The 21072-nt window shown below is 36.5% G+C and overlaps 1 protein-coding gene across 1 annotated transcript in view; it reads left to right on the forward strand.

Annotated features, from left to right (window-relative positions):
- Nucleotides 1–21072, forward strand: part of PLXDC2 (plexin domain containing 2) — a 335747-nt gene that overhangs the window by 298051 nt on the left and 16624 nt on the right. Inside the window, exon 13 of the mRNA XM_031444726.2 lies at nt 3492–3652. Coding sequence (XP_031300586.1) covers nt 3492–3652 — 161 coding nt within the window. The remainder of the gene's footprint in view (nt 1–3491; nt 3653–21072) is intronic.

Raw genomic sequence — 21072 nt, forward strand, 5'->3', positions numbered from 1 at the left:
TTAAAGAATTGTACTTCTGAATACAGAATATCAATGCTATATGCATGTTGATACTGAAAAAAAAAAGTCATACAGAGTGTAAGGAGATGTAGAAGTTTAAAATTAAATGCTAAACTTTGAAGAAACAAAATGTCAGTTTTTTCCCCTTCTTTCCTCCTGTCTTATTTCTTCTACTTTCTTCTTTCTTTCATTTTGTCGCTAATCCATAAGTCATAAACTTTTCTTGGAGGGCAGAAAATAAAACACATTTACATGAAGTCTTGAATATTTTCAACATGTGCTTAATGCCTTTTTAAAAAAATCTGTTGTCTTTGCTGCTATCATGGTAGCTAAAACTTGGAGAGAGCAGAATGCTTTGATAGATTTGAGTTCTCTCACAGTCCTCTCTGTGTCTGAATATTGATCTGCATTTTATAAAGTACTAAAAAGTTAGGAACTCATGTCACTCAGTGGATCAGATGAGAGTATATTATCTTTGATACTATTGATTTTCTGGGCTTCATTTATGTTTTTAAGTATGTCTTCGACAGGGTCGGGGAAAAAAGGCCTTGATTTAGCAGGCTTTCCAAACATATTTATATGCTTCCTTTTTTGGCTTTGAGGCTCCGTTTTATGGTGTCTTCTTGTCCTTCACCATTAATTCATCTTATTTAAATGCACAATGTAAAGGTGAAAAAGCCAAAGATTTGAATTGTCCTGCATGCGACACTGCACGTGTGTGAGGACAGCTGTTTGGCTTTTGTTCACTTTTGGACATAAATGAAAGAGTGCAAGATATTTCTAAGAAGAGAATAAGAGTTTGGGTCTTCAGACTCGAGGCCTCCTGACGTCTTTGAATATCCCCCCAACGCCCTGATAGGCTGATGAGGATCAGAATTTGTACCTGAAATAGGATCAGAGTTTCCTTTGACCCACTTCTGTCTGTCAGTTTCCAAGAACAATCAGTTGAGCCCCAGAAGTGAATGTTACCAAGGCTGACATCTTTGTTTATTGTCTTTCTCTGAAGGAATGAAATCAACTTATTTAAGAAGTCTGCCCTTGAGATGAATCAACTAAATTTCAATTATGGAAATCACTAGCACTTGCTAGTAGTTCTTTTATACTTTTCAGCTTCAGAATTTCTTTTTGGTTTCTTTTTAGGTTTTCTATCTCTTTATGGGTATTTTCGTTTTGTTCGTACATTGCTTTCTTGACTTCCTCCACATCTTCCTTTCAGGCATCTTTAAGACAGTTCCTTTAAAGTGTTTGCCTAATAGATCAGCCATCGGGTCTTTCCCAGGGACAGGTTCTGTTGATTTTTTTTTTCTTTGAATGAGCCATACTTTTCTGTTTCATTGTATGCTTTGTGAATTTTTCTTCACAACTGGACATTTGAATCTAATAAAGTGGTAACTCTGGAAATCAGATTCTTCCCCCTTTCCCCAGGGTTTGCTGCTTTTTGTTGTCATTTTTGTTTATTGTTTTTGGTTTGGGGTTGTTGTAGGCTGTCTCTGTGCCCGGGATCAACCCAAGGTGTAATACTGAGGTCTTTTCAAGTCTTTTTCTGAGCTTTTCCCTGGCCATGCGTGGCCACTTTCAAATTTTCCCCGTATGTGTAGTTGATTCTGAATGTCCTGGTCTTTAATATCTGGCTCCCATATGTGGAAAAAGAGGAAAAATAAAGAGAGATGGGATAAAAAGGGCACTAACTCTTTAAATCACTTGGAAGTTACTTTAGCTGGAGGGAGAAAGGCTTGCGACAGTGGCAGAACGTGCAAAATTAATTACTGCACCTTTGTCTGTGCTCCTGTGATGAGAATCACCAGTCAGTGATCAGAACACAGACCCGTGTGGTTTGGAGGACAGAATCCTTTTCGCCTACCCTGGCCCCTGCAGGCTGCTTCAGGAACTGGTGTATAGCTGCCTGCCACATGGCTGAGGGGTGGAGGATGGGTAGCTGCTACTGTCCTAAGTGCTAAAGTTGACTGAGATTAATCACAATTTACAGTCTGAGCCTTCCCCCTGAAAGTTGCAAGCCTTCAATAGAGCAAAACAGCTGTCAGACAGATTCTGCCGGCGCAATTGTTGTCTGTATGGGGAGACAGATTCCTGATTTTCTCAACTCTGCCATTGTCCCAGGGTCCTCTCTGTAAATGAATTTTCTACATGATGAATTATTCTTTACATTTTATATTCTTTAACTGATGAATTTCTGTTATGTAAGGGAAAGCTTTAGAAATTTGAGCTTTATTAGATTTGGAGAAGGATAACTGAATACCAGCTATGAGTCTCAAGCAAAGAATAAACAAACAATAGCAACAAAAATTTAAAGGATGGATAGGAAGAACTGGAAGGTCATGTTTCTTCACTTTATTTGCAGTTCTGTCATTTTATATTTACCACACATTCTGATAGGCAGCCATGGTTTTCATTAACAAAAATTATAATAAAAGAAATAAATCAGTACTTATTAAATGCGATTTAGTAGACCAAAAATATGTTTAAAATATAGGAACAAAGGTTAGAAATAACAAAGGTGTAAACTGATAATGAAAGGACTGGGAATCACTGTTCTAGAACTTCTATGAGCCTTAAAGAATTTTCTAACAGTTCAAAAATACCGATCGTATTATGTACTAAGATTTAGTTACCTGCTCTACATAATTTTAGATCTCCTCTGAACACCTGAGCTTTCGTCAAAGATTACAGAATTTCAGAACAAGAGAAGACTTTAGAAGTTAGTTTTATTTGGTTGATTGACTTTGGGTTGGATAATTATTACTTTAGAAATTTAATTTCTCCTTTTCCCTAACTCTCTGAAAATGGATATTACAGTGGAGAGCATCTCAGTAAAAGTTAGAGAAATTTTGATACTGGTCTGTGGAAAGGTGGGATCTTTTCATATGCTGTGTCTTCCCTTTAGACAGTGATAAAACTCTGGGAGGGTCATTTAGCATCCATCTGTTACACTTTTATAGAGTATTTCAGTTTAAAACAGATTTTGAAAATTATCCTTTGAAGTCATGCACAGACTTTCTGAAAATGCCTGTGTAGCCCATCAAAAGATGCCTGATACTCTTGAATTTAAATTTTCCAAGAGAATGTGAGAGAGGAGATTTCAAAAAGTAATCAGTTTTTCCATAGGTAACGGTGCCAGTGGTTCAATGAGAAAAATCAAAGTTAAATTTATGATATAGTTAATTAGAGTTTTTGATTTTCCACAGTGCTTTTAGAATAAAGGCTATTAATTTTGCTTTATTTAATAGAATGAAGACCACTGAACTACAAATTAAAGCACAATTATAAATGTGTTTTTAATCATTAATAGTATGGATTTTTCATTTGCCCAAATAAAGAGCATCTAACTTCTAAAATCAGTGTTTGGGAAAGAAAAGTTGCACAGAAAGTAAAAAAAAAAAAAAAAAAATCCACTGGTACTTTATTAAGAATATAAATATTCTGTCTACTGGTCTACTGAGAATGCACACATGATAGCTGTGCTGTTCTTCCAGCCTCAACAGATGACAGTGCAGCTGAGAAGAAAGGCGGGAACCTCCATGCTGGGCTCATTGTTGGAATCCTCATCCTGGTCCTCATTATAGCTGCTGCCATCCTTGTGACAGTCTACATGTACCATCATCCAACGTCAGCAGCCAGCATCTTCTTCATTGAGGTGAGTGTCAAGGAGAGCACATAAAAACCATGCTCATCCATGAACTCAAGCCATTTGCTGGCACCACCTGTATTTAATATGTAGCACGTGAGTTCTCCATTTTGCAGTGGCGGGCTGGCTGATTTCACACGTGCACACACACACACACATACACGCACACAACATGTCGATAGATTGCTTTCAGATGATGAGTTCAGTTACCTTATCGCAGCAGCTTTTAAAAGAAATAAGCCATCTTGCCTTTTACGGGTCTAAAAGAAAATCAAAGCCTTACTTTTTGTCTTATTAAAGCAAGTATGTTAACTAGCTGCTCTCCTGATCCTAGAAGGAAATGAGACGTATGCTGGAGGCTGAAGGACTTAGCTTAAATCAACTGATCAATAAATACTAATTGAGTATTGACTAGATTCTTCATACACGGTGGAGGGCTTGCTCTTAAAGAAAAATTTTTCTTTAGGAAAAATCTTGTTTTTACTACCAAATAGCAGCTATCACAATAAGATAATGGTATGTACATCACCATTTGGTGTGAGGTGTGTGTATTTACACATTTATATATATAAATGCACATATACACACACAGTTTACTCAAACATGAAGAGAGCACTGTGCCGAATCAGCGTTGTGTTTTCATGTACAGAATGTAGTTAGTGCAGGTGCCCAAGAGCAGTCAGGTAGGAGGACCAGAGGCCAGAGCCAAGTCCTGACGTCCAGAAAGCTGAGACTGGGAAGCCTGGGGGCCTCAGGACAAGGCCAGTGTGGCCAAGGCTCTTCCTGTCCCGCAGACAACTGGGCTTCCTGCGCCCCCGTGTGTGCAACTTTCTCTCCAGCATCTTAATGGAACCACCGCTCTTCCAACACGGCATGAATCCTGAGCAGTGAAGGCAATCTTCTCCTGCAGAATTTCAGAATGAAATTTTTTCTGGTTCATTGGGTGACATACAGAAGGTTGCTTGAATTTTGTTCAATTGTTGAGTGAGAAATTATAATGACCTTTAGACAATTATAATGACCTTTAGACTACAAAATAACCTTTTTCCCCTTATCACCGGGGAGAGGGATGCAAATCAGTTAAATAATTGCGCCAAAGTCCTGTGTGGCTCTCACCCATCCTTGGAATAACGTGCCATCTCCTTAGGTCTCCTTCAAGGCCTTGTATCTGGAGCCTGTCTGTCATTTCAGTTTTTGTGCCACAGCTCCTCAGCCTCAGTTCCATCAGGTTCACTCTGCTCTTCTCCGGGCACACCCAAATTCTCCTGCCACCAAGACATGCTCATTCTGTTCCTTCCATCAAAAAGTCCTCCCCTTCCACCTCAGTTCTTGAACTCAGGGTCTAAATAGCCTTCAATACCATGTACCCCTGAAGCTTCCCTGGACCATCTCTCTGCCTGGACAGCTGGACATAAGCTCTCTTTCCTCTGAAAGTCTAACTGTAGTAATACATCTTTATCCTTCTCTGACACTTAAAACTTTCTACTTTGCATTCCAGCTAGATCTGTAGGTGATTTATTCCACCTTACAGACTTATAAATTCTCCAAGATTTGGATTGAATCACTTAAGTTTCATTTAAATAAGAGGTACTCTGTCAATATTTTCTGGGGAAAAAGATAATAAATATCCTAGGACATTTCAAACTTCCACTAAAATTTCACATGCAGACATTTTCCAAAAATGGCATTCTCACTTAAAGCCTTAATAATGGAGAAATTATCAGGCACTGCATTTAGTTAGAAAGCTGATATAAAGCTGATACTAAGTTTTGTTAATGTGCTTGATTCTCACGGAAAGAAACTCTCCCAAGGTCATGAACGCATTGCTCCAAGAGCTGACGAGTGACAAGCTGTAAGGCTTCTGTGACTAACCAGACATCAGGCTGCTGCTGTAACCCCTCATGTGTTTAAGCCTTTTAATATTCTGTGCAGTTTACTTCCTGACATTGTGAAAAAATCTGACAGTGATGCTATTAGTGGCAAACTGCAAAGTGCCAAGGACCTAGTTCATACCAGTTCACAGCAATCCTTGTATGAATATACAGTGAGACTGTAGAATAGTGAAAGTATTTGGGGGTGGGCATTGCTCTTAGAGACAAATTAGTTCTGTATCCTCATAACACAAAGGAAGAGACTGAGGTTCAGAGTGGTGGAATGACTTCTCCAAGGTCAAAGAGCCATAGTTCTAGGAAGAACTCTTGTCTTTTCCACACTCAAGTAAAGCAGACTCATTCTGCAGACCCCTAGCTTCTCTCCTCTTTGCCTTTTTCCTTGCTGTTGAATCAGTTGCCAGGAGTTCTGCCTACCTCTGTGACACCCTGCTGTCCTTGTGCAGCTCTCAGTGGCTGGTCAGCAGATGAGTTTTAAAGATAATAATCATAACTTTAAAGCTGATTCGTGTTTACAAAATCAAAACCCAGATCCATGATAAGTGCACAGTTACTGACATGCCAGACCTTAGAGTTGGAAGGTTTGAATTAACGAATTAAATTAATTGTTGGTGCATAAAGAGATTGTGTTTGCCAATATCATGCAAGTTGCTTTTCATGTTCTATGTTTTACTGCTTTCTGATTTTTAAATGAATTTGGTGTGCAGAGGGGAGAGGTTAGAAGCTTGAGGAGAGAGGTGATTGACAAGCTGTCTGATAGGTTGACCTTTCATTCACTTATCTATTCAGGTTTGTTGAGCTCCTATTATGTGCCAGGTACCCAAGATACAGAGATAAATAAAATGGATAAGAGATGATCCTTACTCTCACGCAGTTTCCTTTCTAGCGAGTAGAGACAGATGATGGACATATTTTAAGCGAGATATGGATTTCAAGCTGAGTGTTTAGTTTTACAAAAGAGGCCATCCTCATAAAATGCTTAAAGAAAATGTTAACCTCTTTTGAGCAGTAAGATATTATTAGTCAAGAAACTAAAGATATAAGAAGTTTGTGGTGATTTTTGTACCTGAACTTGAAATTTGGTAATAATCATTTTATCATGTAAGACTTTTTATAAAGCTCTGGATATGTATTTGTAAACAGACAAGCGTGAATACGTAAGTAAATAGGACTGCTCTCCACAACAGTTAAATTTCCTGAAGGGCAAAACAGTCTCGCATTCTTAAATGGTGCATACTGATTTGAATTAGAAGTTCTATGATGGTTTTCACAATAAAAACCTGGTCATGTGTCTAAATGCCAGTCATGGTTCATGCCATGCTTTAAAATTCTTATTATCTCCAGGGGACCAAAATATCTGCCTTTGGTGGAAGTGCCCCGTGTTTTTTATTAGCAAATTCACAGAATGTCTAAACAAAAAGACACCTCGGCATTCGTGCAACCCAGGGATTCTCTTGCTTTTCCAAAATGAGGTGTGTGAGTTCCCCAAGTATCTCCTGTACAGACATCTCCTTGGGATTTTATGTTTTATCTAAAAAACTTGTGTGCATTTTGTGTTATACTCTAGAATATAGACACTTTTGTTTAACGTAAAAAATATGACTCTTCTGCCCACCCTTCAACCAAAGATAACGTTCCAAAAGATGATTCTTATTTGTTCTGTTAACTTGGAGCATCCCTGGCACCCCAATTGCATAGCCCTGATACTATAAGATCCAGAGAAACCCAAACCAGTGGAGCCTCTGTTCCTAGAACAAAAGGAGGAAGTGTCCTTCTATATCTTTGTTGGAGGCAAGTCCAGTGTTGACATAGAAACCCAGAATGGTGAAACAGTTCTCCTGGGTCATTTGAAATCTGTTTTCAGAATCAAGACTTGAACTCAGGACTCCTCATCCTGGCCCGAAGGCTGTTCTGCTACAGCAGAGCAGAAACAACAGACTTTTGATCACTTTGTCACTCAAGGGAAGATGTCCCCAACCCCAAGAAATATTTATGAATCACACAGACCCATGGAGAATCTGATTAAAGTAAGACTGGCAGCTGTGGCCCTCAACTTTTCCTGGCAAACGAGTGCTGCAGGAAAGAAGCCAGTGGAAAGGAGCCAGGCGAGGATTCGAATGCCGCTGCTGGGGAGGAAAAAGTGTTTGCTGAAAGTCTGGCATCTTGCTTTGCAGCTGTGAGATGAATAGCACATGGGAGTCAGGAAGACACGATCCGATCCGTTGACTAACGTATGTGGTACACAGAGAAGTCATTTCACAGACCCACGAATCTTTTCGTAGCTTGAAGTCACTTCTTTTTTTATATAGGAGTTTGGCCCTTAAGGTTTTCCTCAGTCTTATTTCAGTCTTAAAGAAAACACAAGGAAAAAATGATTCATTGAAACAAAATATTTATTTTTATTTCTTAGAGGAAGCAAAAGGTGGCATTCACTTTTGATGAATTGCTACAAGGGGGGAAAGATGAAGCAAATCCTAGCTGAAATGGTTTGTCACCCCCGTAAATGGAACTTTTGTGTTAGATGACAGCTTTCCAGAAATATAGCAATATATAGGGGGAAAAGGTGAAGTGGTTTGCTTTCAAGAAAAAAAAAGATAGTGTTTGTGTATCTGTGGCTTTCTTCCTTCACTTTCTGTTCTAAGATGCTGAAGTTTTATTCATGTATATCACTGAATATTTTTGAGACATTAGTTCAAGTTCATGGTGATTCCCTTATATATTCAATTACCAAAATAAGATTTAAAAAAAATCTTTTACAGATTTCATCTTTAATTTACTCTTCTGGGTAGCATATTTTAATTAAAATTCCAAAAAGTAAAATAGCGTTTCTAATTTAATGAAATATTTTCTTCCCTTCATCAGGAAGACATTAAAAATATTGAATAAAATGTTTGCTATTTCACTGAGTTCTCTACTCTAATTCCTTAATTATAATTCAGCATTATTTTTAATAGTACATAAAGCCATGAAATAAATCTTAATACATATTTATATCATACATGTATATTTTTATATCTGTATATAAAATCTCCACTGCATATTTATACGTATATTTTATATATGTGTATGAAATCTCCATAGGGAAACCCTTAAAAGATGAAAGAATCAAATGAATAAATAAATAAAAACCCACAGAGCTACAGTCCCTTGATCATCTGTAAGCCTGAATTATGTCATTTTAAGTAGATGATATATGTTTTAGGTGTTCCAATCTTATTTTTCTGTCATCTCTTTAAAAGAAGATTACTCTACTTATAGTACAAACTGCTAAGTAATTTCTTCCTTATAACTATGGCAACTTTGGCAATAACTTAAGTAAAATAAATACTCAAGTCTGTCTACTTGTGGAGACAGAGACTAGAAACTTTAATTTTGGTAATAATTTTTGCTTTGCAATAATAATGAATGTATTCACTTGTAGATTATTTTTCTCACCAATTCCACATAGTATAACTTTTTTCTGACAGAAATACAAAACAACTAAATTAAGTAACTTGATTGTTATGATATGCTTGGTTTATAAATAATACTACAAAGTTTTTGGTTATAAGAAAATTAAAATTTTAAAATTTGAGTTTAGAAGATTAAAAATTCAGACTCTAGAGAATAGAAATGCAAAGAAATGTGGTTTAAATGATAGAAGCAATCATGCTCTTTATTGGCAGTGATTAGCCAAAGGTACTTTTAATTTACAAATCAATTAAGACTATTTTGCTCTATTTTCTTGAGGCGATGCCTCTGCAAAAACTTTCTGAACATAAACAAAATAACTTTCAATTCAAAATTAAAACAACTTTTCGTATATCACATAGTAAAGGAATATAGAGTCAGGATTACTAGTTCTATTTCTATTTTTCATTAATTAAAATATTTACTTATATTCATTCATCTGTTCAAAAAAATTTTTCTCTGAAATTGACTCTGTGCGAAGCGTTATCCTTGGCAAATACTTTAAAGCAGAAAAGACATTTGTTGAAAGGAAACAACTTTTTATTCTGTAAAAGGAAAATAAATTTGTGATACTTATTCTAAATCGGAATGCAAAGTAAAATTCTAGGATTGTAGTAAGGAACAATTGTCTCTTAATTATATATCAGATATTTTTTGTCTTAATCCGAATTTACGTCACATCTTTTTTTCCCTTAGTTTTCAAGTTTTCCTTGCTGTTGACCTTGAAAAATCTGTGATTCAGTAACTTATAATTGGACTTGAGTCTTGAATATGTACAAGTTTAATATGGAGAAAATTTGATGTAGCATGAGGCTAGGTAGAGAACATAGGTAAAGTTCTTTGGTGAAAAATAATCTCAAAATTTGTACTTTACAGTCTATGGCTGTCAGTTTATCATCTGAAGAGCAGGAAGGCAACTCATCAAAAGTGATTGGGTCCATTCTGTACCCCATGCTTGTGAGGGAGCATGGTCACCCTAAGCTGTGTTTAGAGGAGAAGGGTTAAGAATATTAAAGACTTCTAGCTCATGCCCGGAATGTGAACGGAAGGGGCAGTTCTGGCAGAGACAATTACAGAAGGAGGAGTGTGGTAGCTCCCCACCGCCCTGGTGGGCTGTCCCATGAGCAAGGTTTCTGACTTGTTATGGATGGATCTGAGGGATGGTCATGAGGACCTCGAGAGAAGCCACAAAGGTAGAGGTATGGGCTAAATAAAAAGACCTTGTAATAATCAGAGGTAGTCAGAGATGGTACTCAGAGACTCCAGGGTGATGAGCTCTTCATCACCGAGGTACTTGAACATTCAAGAAGGTCCCTCATTTAGAGTGTATTTAAGCATTATATAAATGTATGTATGAGCTAGAGTGAATTTAAGGTTCATTCTCTTCCTGTAAGTCTAGGATATTGAGGTGTCTCCTCCACCCAGAATGTAATATATGTTTCAGAAAAATACAAAAAAAAAAAAAAAAAAGTAAATTAGAGGGAAGGATTGTGCATGCTCACAGTTTTTGAAGATGTCTTAGTTTTTGGGTAACCCAAAGTGAACAAGTAAAACTTGCAAGACCACAAGGAAAGTTATAGTTCCCCTATGCAGAGAATATAATTATTTATGAGGTAATAATCTGAGGGGGGGATCTCACCAACTCCTCACCTTTTAAGGAAGTTGGTAGTATTGGGTAATGCCTAAGATTTCATGTCTATGTTGCTGCCGGACAAGCAAGGCTCCAGTTTGTCTTGGTTAAAAAGTCTGCATAAAAACAAAGGAATTTATCAGGGAAGTAACAACTGATCTAAAATGCCTTAAACAAATCTTTCTCAGTAAGGGCCTACTTGAAACAGAAGAAAGTAACATAAAACCAGGGACCCAAAGTGCTATATTTTCTCCCACGGTTCTCTGTGCAAATGAATTTCTTAAGTTTTACTAAGAGGTGAAGTTGACAATTAAATATGTATGATTTCTTTAAATAAGTAGGAGAAGCAAGGCATACTTGGCACTTTCCACTTAGAATAAACTCTTTTGTGTTTTTCTGTCTCTATCTTTATCTTTCTTTCTCCTAAGATTTAATCTATCCTGAGGGCTTCTGGTGTATAATATGTAAGCTCCAGCCACTTAAAATCACTTCTGCTACTATTTCTTTCCCTCACACTGCCAAGAAGCCTTAGGGAATTTTTTTAATGTTCTCATCAAAAACTGTTTCTGAAATTTAAGTTGGCGTTTTCCCCTTTCCTAATTTATTTAAATCTGCGCTCAATATCTTCATATTATAATCACTGCTGATGGGTAAAGTGCTTTTCTCTTCTCACCCTTCTCTTAAGTAGAGAAAACACAGATTTCCTTCAAATTGAAAGTCCCGTGTGCAATAAATGATGCAGTTGAGTCATGTTCCAGACAGGTGCAAATTTGTTTCCCTGACATGGAACAGAGTTATAGCTCCTCAGTCTTGATCAGGAGGAGCAAAGAGGGAAGTTGCAACTACTTAGCCAGCTTTCCTCCATGAATCTTCACGTAAGGAAATAAATCATTGTCTCTTATTAACCTCCAAGCAATACTGAAGCAGTTAAATATCTGCCTTGCCCTCCTGCCTTTATAAGCCTAATATATATATATTATATATAATACTTAAATGTAATATATATTCATTCATCTCAACACATAGTAGAAGAATTGCCTGTTTTGTTTCTATTTCAATGAAAAGTAGGTCTAATACTTAAGTGTTCAGTGATATTTTCATTCAAATCAATTTGATGAAAGACTTTATAGTAATAAATGATGTGATTTAACAGTAAATGGAAAAAAATACTTTAAATAAAAAGATAGTACTAATGGAAGTTTCTGGGAAGTTCCTAGTGATGTGATCAGTATAAATTTTTTATCTTCCAAAACAGCCAGATAAAAACAGACAGAACAACTGGAAATCAAAATAAAAAACCTGTGGATATTTACAACAAAACTAGCTGATAACTTATGTCCAAAATATAAATATGAATCCTCAAATATAGTAGATAATAACCAACGACCAGTATCCACAAGACCTGAGTGTTGTCAGTATCTGTGTGAGAGAAAGCAAAAGATGGCAGTAAGGTATCCAGTAGGCCTGAAAGCAGATAAAAAAAAAATCACAAAATAGCCAATAGGCATTGACTGGAAAAAACAGCAGGCTACCATGAGCACAGCAGCCAGAAATGGGCAGGGTATGTGCCAACCCCGGTCGCAAGTGAGTGCACGGGACCGCATAAGAATTTCTGAAGGGACTAGAATGGTTTGGCTCAAGAAATTCTCAAATCTGACCCTCCAGGACCATCTTCCATGGCCCTGCCCACACTAGGAGAAAACCTTGGGAGTAGATTTAGAATTGAGAAGGGTAGAGACAGCAGAGATCTTTTTTTAAAAAAGGGAAGGAGGGAAGGTTCATATTTAAAGTTAGGCAGGGAAACAGAGCCAGGAAATGTCAGAAAGCAAGCCAGCATATGTTTATAATACAATTGAAGAACAACAAAGAGGGAGCTCTGAAACCTTTGATGTTCAACTACCCTTCTTTCTGAAAGTACAGATAAACTAAATGTGAATAAAAATTAGCAGAAGAAAAATTTGTAGGTGAAATCTCTGCAAAGATACTATAATTTAAAGAGAATAAAGAGCAGAATTATGTCCCTGCAGACAGTGAAAGCATATCAGAAAGACATGCTTTAAAAAATCAAATGAAAACTCTAATGTACTATTTCAAAACTTGCTAAAAAGTGTTAAAAAAAATGATGCATAACATTAAAGAATGTATGTAAAGAACAACCCAAACTGTCACTAGATAAACTAAAACATGTGGTGCATAGCCTTAAGAATTAGCAATAAAGAAAAAAATCATTTTGGAAATGAGAGGAAAAAAAGAGAATAACGGAAGAACAAATAAACCCAGTTCTTAGTGACCTAGGAGAAATCAAAGATTAAAAGAAAGACAAATTTTAAAGTTGAAAAGAACTAAAGGAGATTAAAAAAGATCTGAGAGATGACAAATTTTGAAGATTTATAAAGAATATCTAACATATGGATAATAGGAACCCCTAAAGAAGAAAACAAAAGTGATAAGTAAATAAAAAGTTTTATAAACTATAAGTTTTACGAAATTCCTGCACCTTGAAAGAAATCTTAATATTGAAAGAATGCAGTGTGTACTTCAAATTATTGACAAAAATAACCAACATTGAGATTTATTCTAGTATGGTCACAGGGTGATTTTTTTTAAAGAAAGGAAATCCATTGTGCACTTGGATGAATGGAACACCTGAGTTATAAGGGAATGTGGAATCAGATAATCATCAAAGTGTTTGACAGTAATTTTTTAAGCCAGAGGAAAATGGTGTAACAATATTAAAGGAAAGAATATGTAAGCCAAGATTTTATATCCAACTAAACTAACCTTCAAGGATAAAGGGCACAGTAAACTATTATTAATATACAAGAACTCTGGCAATATTGTTTTCATGAGCTCTTTCTGAGAAACCTATTAGGGAAGAACTTCAGATAAACAAAATGACAAAAGAGACATCAAACTAGAACTGGTAAACTCAGTTCAGCCTTCTGGTGCCACTCAGATATTTCTACACACTTTCCTCATATGACTGTCCTTTGTGCATCTGAAGGTGGCAGTTGCTGTGATATACATCTCACATTTCAACTTGCTTCACCTGGTGACAAACATTTTGGAAATGTTTAGAAAGTGTTTACATTACTTTTCCTGTATGTTAACTCCATTTATATTTTTAAATCCAGTTGCTAATATACAACTAATATAATGTTATATGTCAATTATATGCCAATTTTAAAAATAAATATAATTACTAATGTATACATGCATGATATTATTTATATAATAATCTAATATTACATATTATGTATATTATATGACAGTGTGTATATGTCATTTACACATTTATCATATTATATGTGTACCTTCTAATCTCCCATTTGCTGAGTGTCAAAATAATATTACAGGTAATAATACTAGATATTATTTATTGTTGCTTTTGATCTGGCATATATTGTATTGAGTGTTTTATATTTGTAAATGTCTGAGCCTTATATAAACCATTAAAAAGAGGTGAATTTAAATAGTACAGATGACTAACTATCCACCATAATTCATGCTCCCAAATCCATAGTAGAGAGTTATGACTGGTGAGTAATTGTGCAAGTTAAGATTACCTTTCCCATGCTCTATCGCATCTGAGTGTAGCCATGATTACAAATCACCACCAGTAAGCAATGTGTGCCACTTTTTAAGTCAAGGCTTTTAAGAATTGAATGTGCCTTTGACATCCCTTCCCTCCTCATCCACCAACTGGATACACAGTTCCTAGGGGCTGGAGAAGCCAAGATGGAAAAAGCCTGATCCATGTATGGAAGGAAGTTGCTGCTTATAGGAACACTTGTCTTGGACTATAATGTGAGCAAGAAATAAACATCAATTTATTAAGCCATTGAGAAAATTACAGGAAAGATTATTAATAGAAAAAACAGTTCCCATCTAGTGGATGCATAGCAAAGCCACATAAGAAATTTATTAGAATAATGAAAAATCAGGGAGAATCATTGGGCTAGATATGTTTTGGCAAACAACATAATTGCAGTAGAATTTGTTTAGAAATAGAGGTACATAAAAAGGGAACCAGATGGACTAAAAACCACTGAGGATATTGGGCAAAGTCAAATCAAAGGAAAACTGAGGTGGTAAATATATTGATAGTGACAAATCTAAATGTAAAACAAATGAAATTATAGGGAAAATGACTGTAAGAACGGAAAGTTATACAAAAAAGATACTGTCTAGAAAAAATTACAAGAGTACAGAGAAGGAAAAGCAATATAAAATATATTTTTAAAAACTAAACAGTTATGTTTTTGGATTTAAAGTTTTATTTACCAACTGTAAAATCTATTTAGCAGAATATATTTAGTATAATTGGAAAACTTAGTGTATATATATATTTTTTTAATGAAATTATTTGTGGTATTTCAATGGGACAAATAAGTAACCAGAGATTATGAGAAATAAAATTATTTTCTGTTAATTCTGGTTAATAGGTGAAACTAACTCATCAGTTCTTTCAAGGGACTGACTTTAAAACCAAATCCAAAAGGCTTTCCTTAGTGTGAGTATTATTTTATTTTACTTCTTGGTAAACTTTAATAACAACATTGTAGTTCCAGGGGACAGCACATCTGTCTCATTCATTGTTTTTATCCCCAGGACAAGCACAGTGCTTAGTAAATGTTTGCTGAATAAATAGTCTTATCTAAAATAATCCAAGTGGAGTTTCAATAAACAGAATCAGGAAATGACAGGAAGTTGAATGTAGAAGGAAATTTCAGGAAAAAGCAAATGCAGTGATTGACAACTTTTTGCACGACATGTCTTTCCTAAAGAAAAGTTAAACTCCATTTTCCTGAATAAACATTTGTATGCTTGGAAATAGAAGCACTCTTTAAATCGCAACACTGATATAAGACCTGATACATTCAGATATTTTTAATTCAAATCTCATTGGAATATTTTAATTGAGTCATTCTCCATATGTTTTAAAGGCATCAAATTACTGTTGATTAAAACTGTTTCTCTTTTTAAAAATTATTGGCACATATTTATCAGGTGTAAGGCTAACGGGAGGCTGGAGGCTCATAGTAAGTAGAGAGCGAGTGTTTGTCCAGTTTTGCAGTTTATACATGAGATCATGGATAACAAGAGATGGGAAGTGATTTGCCTGAGGCCTTCGTGTCTGACAGTAACAGAACCAGGAACCAGTTAAAAGCAGCTGTAAGAATGCCGTGCAAAGAGGACAGACTTTACATAAGTTTTGTGACATTTTTGTCAATTCCTCAACCCCTCTGTGTAATCCAACCAGGAATTAAAACCAAATTTGCTGGCTCCCAAACTGCCTTCATTGGCATAGTGTTAAAAGCCCTATTTTTTAAAAGATGGTTATTAGTTTTAGCCAAAAATTGTATAAACACCAAAATGTATTGGAGGTATTCATTTTTTCCCATTCCTACTTTCTTGTATTTTTTGGAGAGGTTTATTTATTTCCCATACCTACTCACATTTCTTAAGCAAATATTGCTGGGTTTTCCAAATGTGAAGAGGAAGGAAAAAAGTGATTTAAAGTGATCTAAATTATTCACAAACCATATTATCAACCCCTGGATATAATACCATTGATTGTGCAATAAAGAGTCATTTCTGTAGGTTCCAACTGGTCTATCTCAGACATCTGGCTGTTTTAGTTCCTTTTCTTTCTTTCTTTTTTTTTTTTTTCATTTTTAAAATGTTGTGAACATTACAACCAGGACTGTAACTTGGCTCACATCATATCATTAGAATGGTTATCATTACTTCTTTATCACAGGATGAATGAATGTCTTGCACTTTCAACTAAGCTTTTGTGGAAATTACATGAATTTTTGTAAAGGATAGTAATGAACATCACTGGAGGCTGGAAGTGAGGCATGATTAAGCACTGTATTAGTCAGTTATAATATCATATGAGAACAGTTATAAGTGTGTCTGTAATACTTCTACAACTGATCTTGTACAGCAGAGATTCCTTAACATTTATTTTCCTGCTCTATAAGTATTATTTTATGCCCCTTCTCAGGATCATAATTATTTTTTGACTTTTTTATTGAGGTATAGTTGATTTACGTGATTATATTAATTTCAGTGGTACAGCAGTGTTATTCAGAATTTTTATGGGTGGAATCATAATCATTTTTAGGTCAATTTCTGAATTGATTCTGAAAGAGGTAATATGTATCCAAAATTCTAAAATAAATAGACCAAGTTTCTCAAATTAAAAAAAAATGCCATTTATGGATATCTGTTTTTCAATACAGTACCTTAAAGAGGTAAAAAATTTGCCATCTGCCTTTTGAATTTTTCCTACAAATTTTAATTTTATTTAAACATATACAAATTAAACACATGGCATGAAATACCAGTCAAATATTACAGATTGATTTTTGCCCTGGTTTGATTGATTCACGTTACTCTCAACCCTCCAATGAATTGTGCCCACCCTTGGATTCCATGGCATAAACCGTTCAATTGGGTTGTTTCATAATCTTGTGATTAAATGTGGATTAAAGCATGCAATCCCTTTAAGGCAGAAAATAGCTCAACGCTTACCACTCCTAAGGTCACGGCTAATTAGAATTTAACTTGCCACCTTCTTTGACCTCCCTTAGAAGCACAGTGATGCTCCAGCTACAAGTTACTTTGTGAGAACAGCCTCTTGGGGACCACGGCCAGTACTGCTGTTGTTCAGAGCGGCACTAACTCACATTTGACTTTTATTAGAACATTTATGACCAGAGCAGCATTGTCTCGTCTTTCTTTCAGCCCAGTCACTGGGCACCAGTGAGCTGGCCTGTCTTCACACTCATTGCAGATTCCTTTTCCTCAGAGCAAATTGCTTGTCTAATAGCAAATTATTACCCTATTTTAGTAGAAAACAACCACTTGTGGCAGTGTGGTTCAAAAACTCAAGAGATACTGCCAAACGCAGTATCAGCGTGACATTATGAGCTTGTGCTAAAGCAGAAGGGAAGATCAGTTAAAACTGAAGCTCCTGTTTGTGAAATGCAATCTGCTGGTCGCTCTTCATACCGCAGGGGGGTAACTAGGGGAAACATGCGTCCCAGTTTATGTCAGTTGTCTGTTATAGTCATTAATTGTTCTTCCATTCACTCTCAACATGTCCTAATTTGGACAATGTCATATGGTCACCCTGTGTATCATCATCTTTACCAGCTTATTATATAAGTAAAATTATAGAACATAAAAACTTTGAAGGTCAAATAGCCACACAGGAATTTAGTAATAAAACAAGGAACATCAAAGGTATGACCAGTGCTGAACGGTGCAGTCAAGTACTGCCAAATTCTTAGGAAAGAGAGGAGATTAATCAGTGGGAATTTCATTAAAGAAATAGTATTTGAGTTGAGTCTTGAAAGATGACCGCGCTGTGCCTAAGCAAACAGGAAGAAGTAGTGACATTTCACATGGAAGAGGGGTATGTTATGATTTTACAAAAGCGTTAAATCAAGAAAGGGCAAGATGGATTGATTTGTTCAACTATAGATTGATATCTATGGACAAGTACTGGGAATAGTTTTAATATAGATGGAGGTTACACATGACAAGCTTTGACAAAATCTGGGCTTCATTCTACAGGCAGTGAGAATCAGTGATGTAATAAACAAGTAGAAGTTGAAAATGCCATTGGAGAAAAGGGCTGGAGACAGCAGGAGAACAGAGAAGGGACCTACAGAGGAGTGTAAGAAAGCTGTATCGGCAGTCCGTGTGTGAGTTGAGAGCTGGGAATTGAATTAGGGTATTAATAGAAGGAACAGAATGGGGTTAACTCAAAAGTCACATGAAGGAAGACAGAATTTAGCAGTTTTCATCTGCTTAAAGTTTTATCTCTGAAAGTATTTTCAATTAATTATCTTTGATTCTCACTGCTCCCAAATGAGGTCCATACATGTAGGCATTATTATATTCCTATTTTACAGAGAAGGTAGCTGAAAGTCCAAGAAATTAGCCAATTTCCAAAACTCCTGTAGCTAATTAGTGGTAAAGGTGGGGACAGTGGCCTGATTCTCTGCACTGAATGTATGGGTTGAGGAAGAAGGAATCAAAGATAATTTCAAAGCTCAAAATCTGAGATACTAGAAAATTAAATTTTCTAGCCACCAAATTAGAAACCTTAGAAGACAAAATTAGTTTAGGAAAGAAAATGAGGGGTGGATTTGAGGCATGTTTGGTTCTAACTGATGGTCAACTCACAGTTGGGCCTCTTCAAAAAAGCAACTGAAGAAAAGGAACGGATTAAGGCAAAGCAGTCAGCTGAGAAAATATGGAAGTTACAAGGGTGGGAATTGAACCCCAAGAGCACAAAGATTGCTGGGGGGATGAGAGAGCAAGGAACTGGTGGGCATCTCCTGGGACATGTTAACATTTAGTGTTTATAAACCAGGAAAGGAGACAAGTGTAAGAAGAAAAAACAAAACAAAAGCAAACATAAGAAAAATAAACAAACACAAGGTCTAAGAGGATGTACCATCCCAGAGAGCCAGCAGAAGGTAAAGGGTCAAGAATGAAGTGGAGGCAGCAGTGTGAGACACCGAAGACTTAAAAGAAGAAAAGATAGTAACTTGATGAAAAGATTATTTGTAACCTGAGAGAATGCAGCTTCAAGAGAAGAAGCAGAATCAGATTTAAGGCGGTGAAATGGTTTGTAACGTGAAGGCCGTGGATTCAGCCAGACATTGAAGAGAGATTCAGTGCTGAGGATACAAAAAAAAAAAACATCGAGTAAAGGTAGTTTGAGGGTTTTTGTGGTTGTTTTTCTGATGTTGAGTGCAGGCATAAGGTAAGGAAGCAATGAAAGGAGTGTTTTTTAGTAACTTCATGGCAGAGACAGGATTGAGGAGGAAATGCAATTAACTGTGTAACAGAGGAAGACTCTCTTTTTATTTCAGATAATGAGCAAGGATGAGTAGTCATAAAGGCGTTAGTGAGGAGAGCGGGAAAGGATTGGCATCTTCTTAATGGATTACTCTTCTCAGAAAAATGGGTGATGAAATACAAGACTGAGAAAGACAGCCCAGGGTTGGGATTGGAGGCAGTTTGGGCGCATCATACAGATTTAACAAGAGGGAATTGATCAGATTTTGCAATTAAAAGAGTGTGATTCATTGGGGCTGGATTAACTCGAATATGTGACTTTTTTCTGTAGTAGTTATGACTGCTTGGGGTCTGGAATAGGGAAATGTAGAAGGTGAGGATTTAAGACAAGGGTGGGAGAACTTAATCTAAAGGAATTAAAGGCTGTGCCTGCCATGAGATGGCCAGGCCTCAGAGGTGGCTGTTTTAATTGAGCTGAGGAAGAAGGAGCAATATAGGAGGGATGGAAGTGGATATTTTCAAAATGATCCAGGAGGATCCCCAAGGAAGAGAATGTTAAAGTTATTAAAGTTGCTGCAGTGGGTAAAGTAGAGAAGGGAAAAAAACAAAGCTCTCAAAACCAGTGGCTGAAGTTTTGTAAAGACCTAGAGTGAGTCCAACAAGTACCATCAAGGCTGCACTGATGAAGAACTTCATTCTGTCCTTTGTCTTCATATTCAATCTGTTCATGAAACCATCCCTGGTAACTCAAATCCAAAGGGAGTCCTCAGCTGGCTCCATAGCTCAGGGGTTAGAGCACTGGTCTTGCAAAGGAAGGCCCCTTTCCTCAAAACTCATAACATTACCTTTCAAAACGTTCGGCAGATACTTGACTTAACGCTGAGTCATCAAATCTCTTGTCTGTGCGTTCAAGGTTTTGTATGCAAATACCTCATTTCCCCTATATACCATGAACGCCTTGAGTTTAGTGTCGTGTTTTAGGTGCTTAAATAGCAGTTTTATTGGCTGACAGAATGCCCTTGTACCTACATGAACGCACTACTAGTCATTGTCCCCAGTCATTGTCATTTGGGGCAACAATGTGGCCAATAATGAGCTGAAGTCAAAAGAGGAATAAAGGAATCTGGATGCTGAATCTCTCTCATGGGGCATGAACTAGAGAAGAAGATCGACGCAAGTCAGTACAGACACTTGTGCATCGAGGAACGGAGTGGGCGGAGCTTCCAGAGCACCCTGCCACAGGTGCAGGTCATACGAAAAGGGGGTGCGTTGTCTACAGAGAATGGTATGATCATAGTAAAACTGACTACAATACAGTGAGCTTTTTATTAGCACTGTGTGCCCGAAATTCTAAATTATGTTCAAAACTTCTGCTGATCTGATGTCTAAAAAGTTGGCTCAGGTAACTGTCGAGTTTTACTAACATCATATATATGCAAACTTCACCTTAGCACAGTTTTCTTATTTTTCCTGTAGTAAATACTGTCTTCTACATGGAAGTTAATGCAGAGAACTCCCAGTTACACACTTGGCCCCAACAGCAGACTCAGCTGAACACATTCATTTAAAGAATAAATGAATTCTTATGAGCCATGACTCTAAGAATTTGGAGTCCTTTGTAAGTGTTCAGGGTC

Source organism: Camelus dromedarius, chromosome 26, assembly GCF_036321535.1.
Source record: "Camelus dromedarius isolate mCamDro1 chromosome 26, mCamDro1.pat, whole genome shotgun sequence".
Taxonomy (NCBI): Eukaryota; Metazoa; Chordata; class Mammalia; order Artiodactyla; family Camelidae; genus Camelus; species Camelus dromedarius.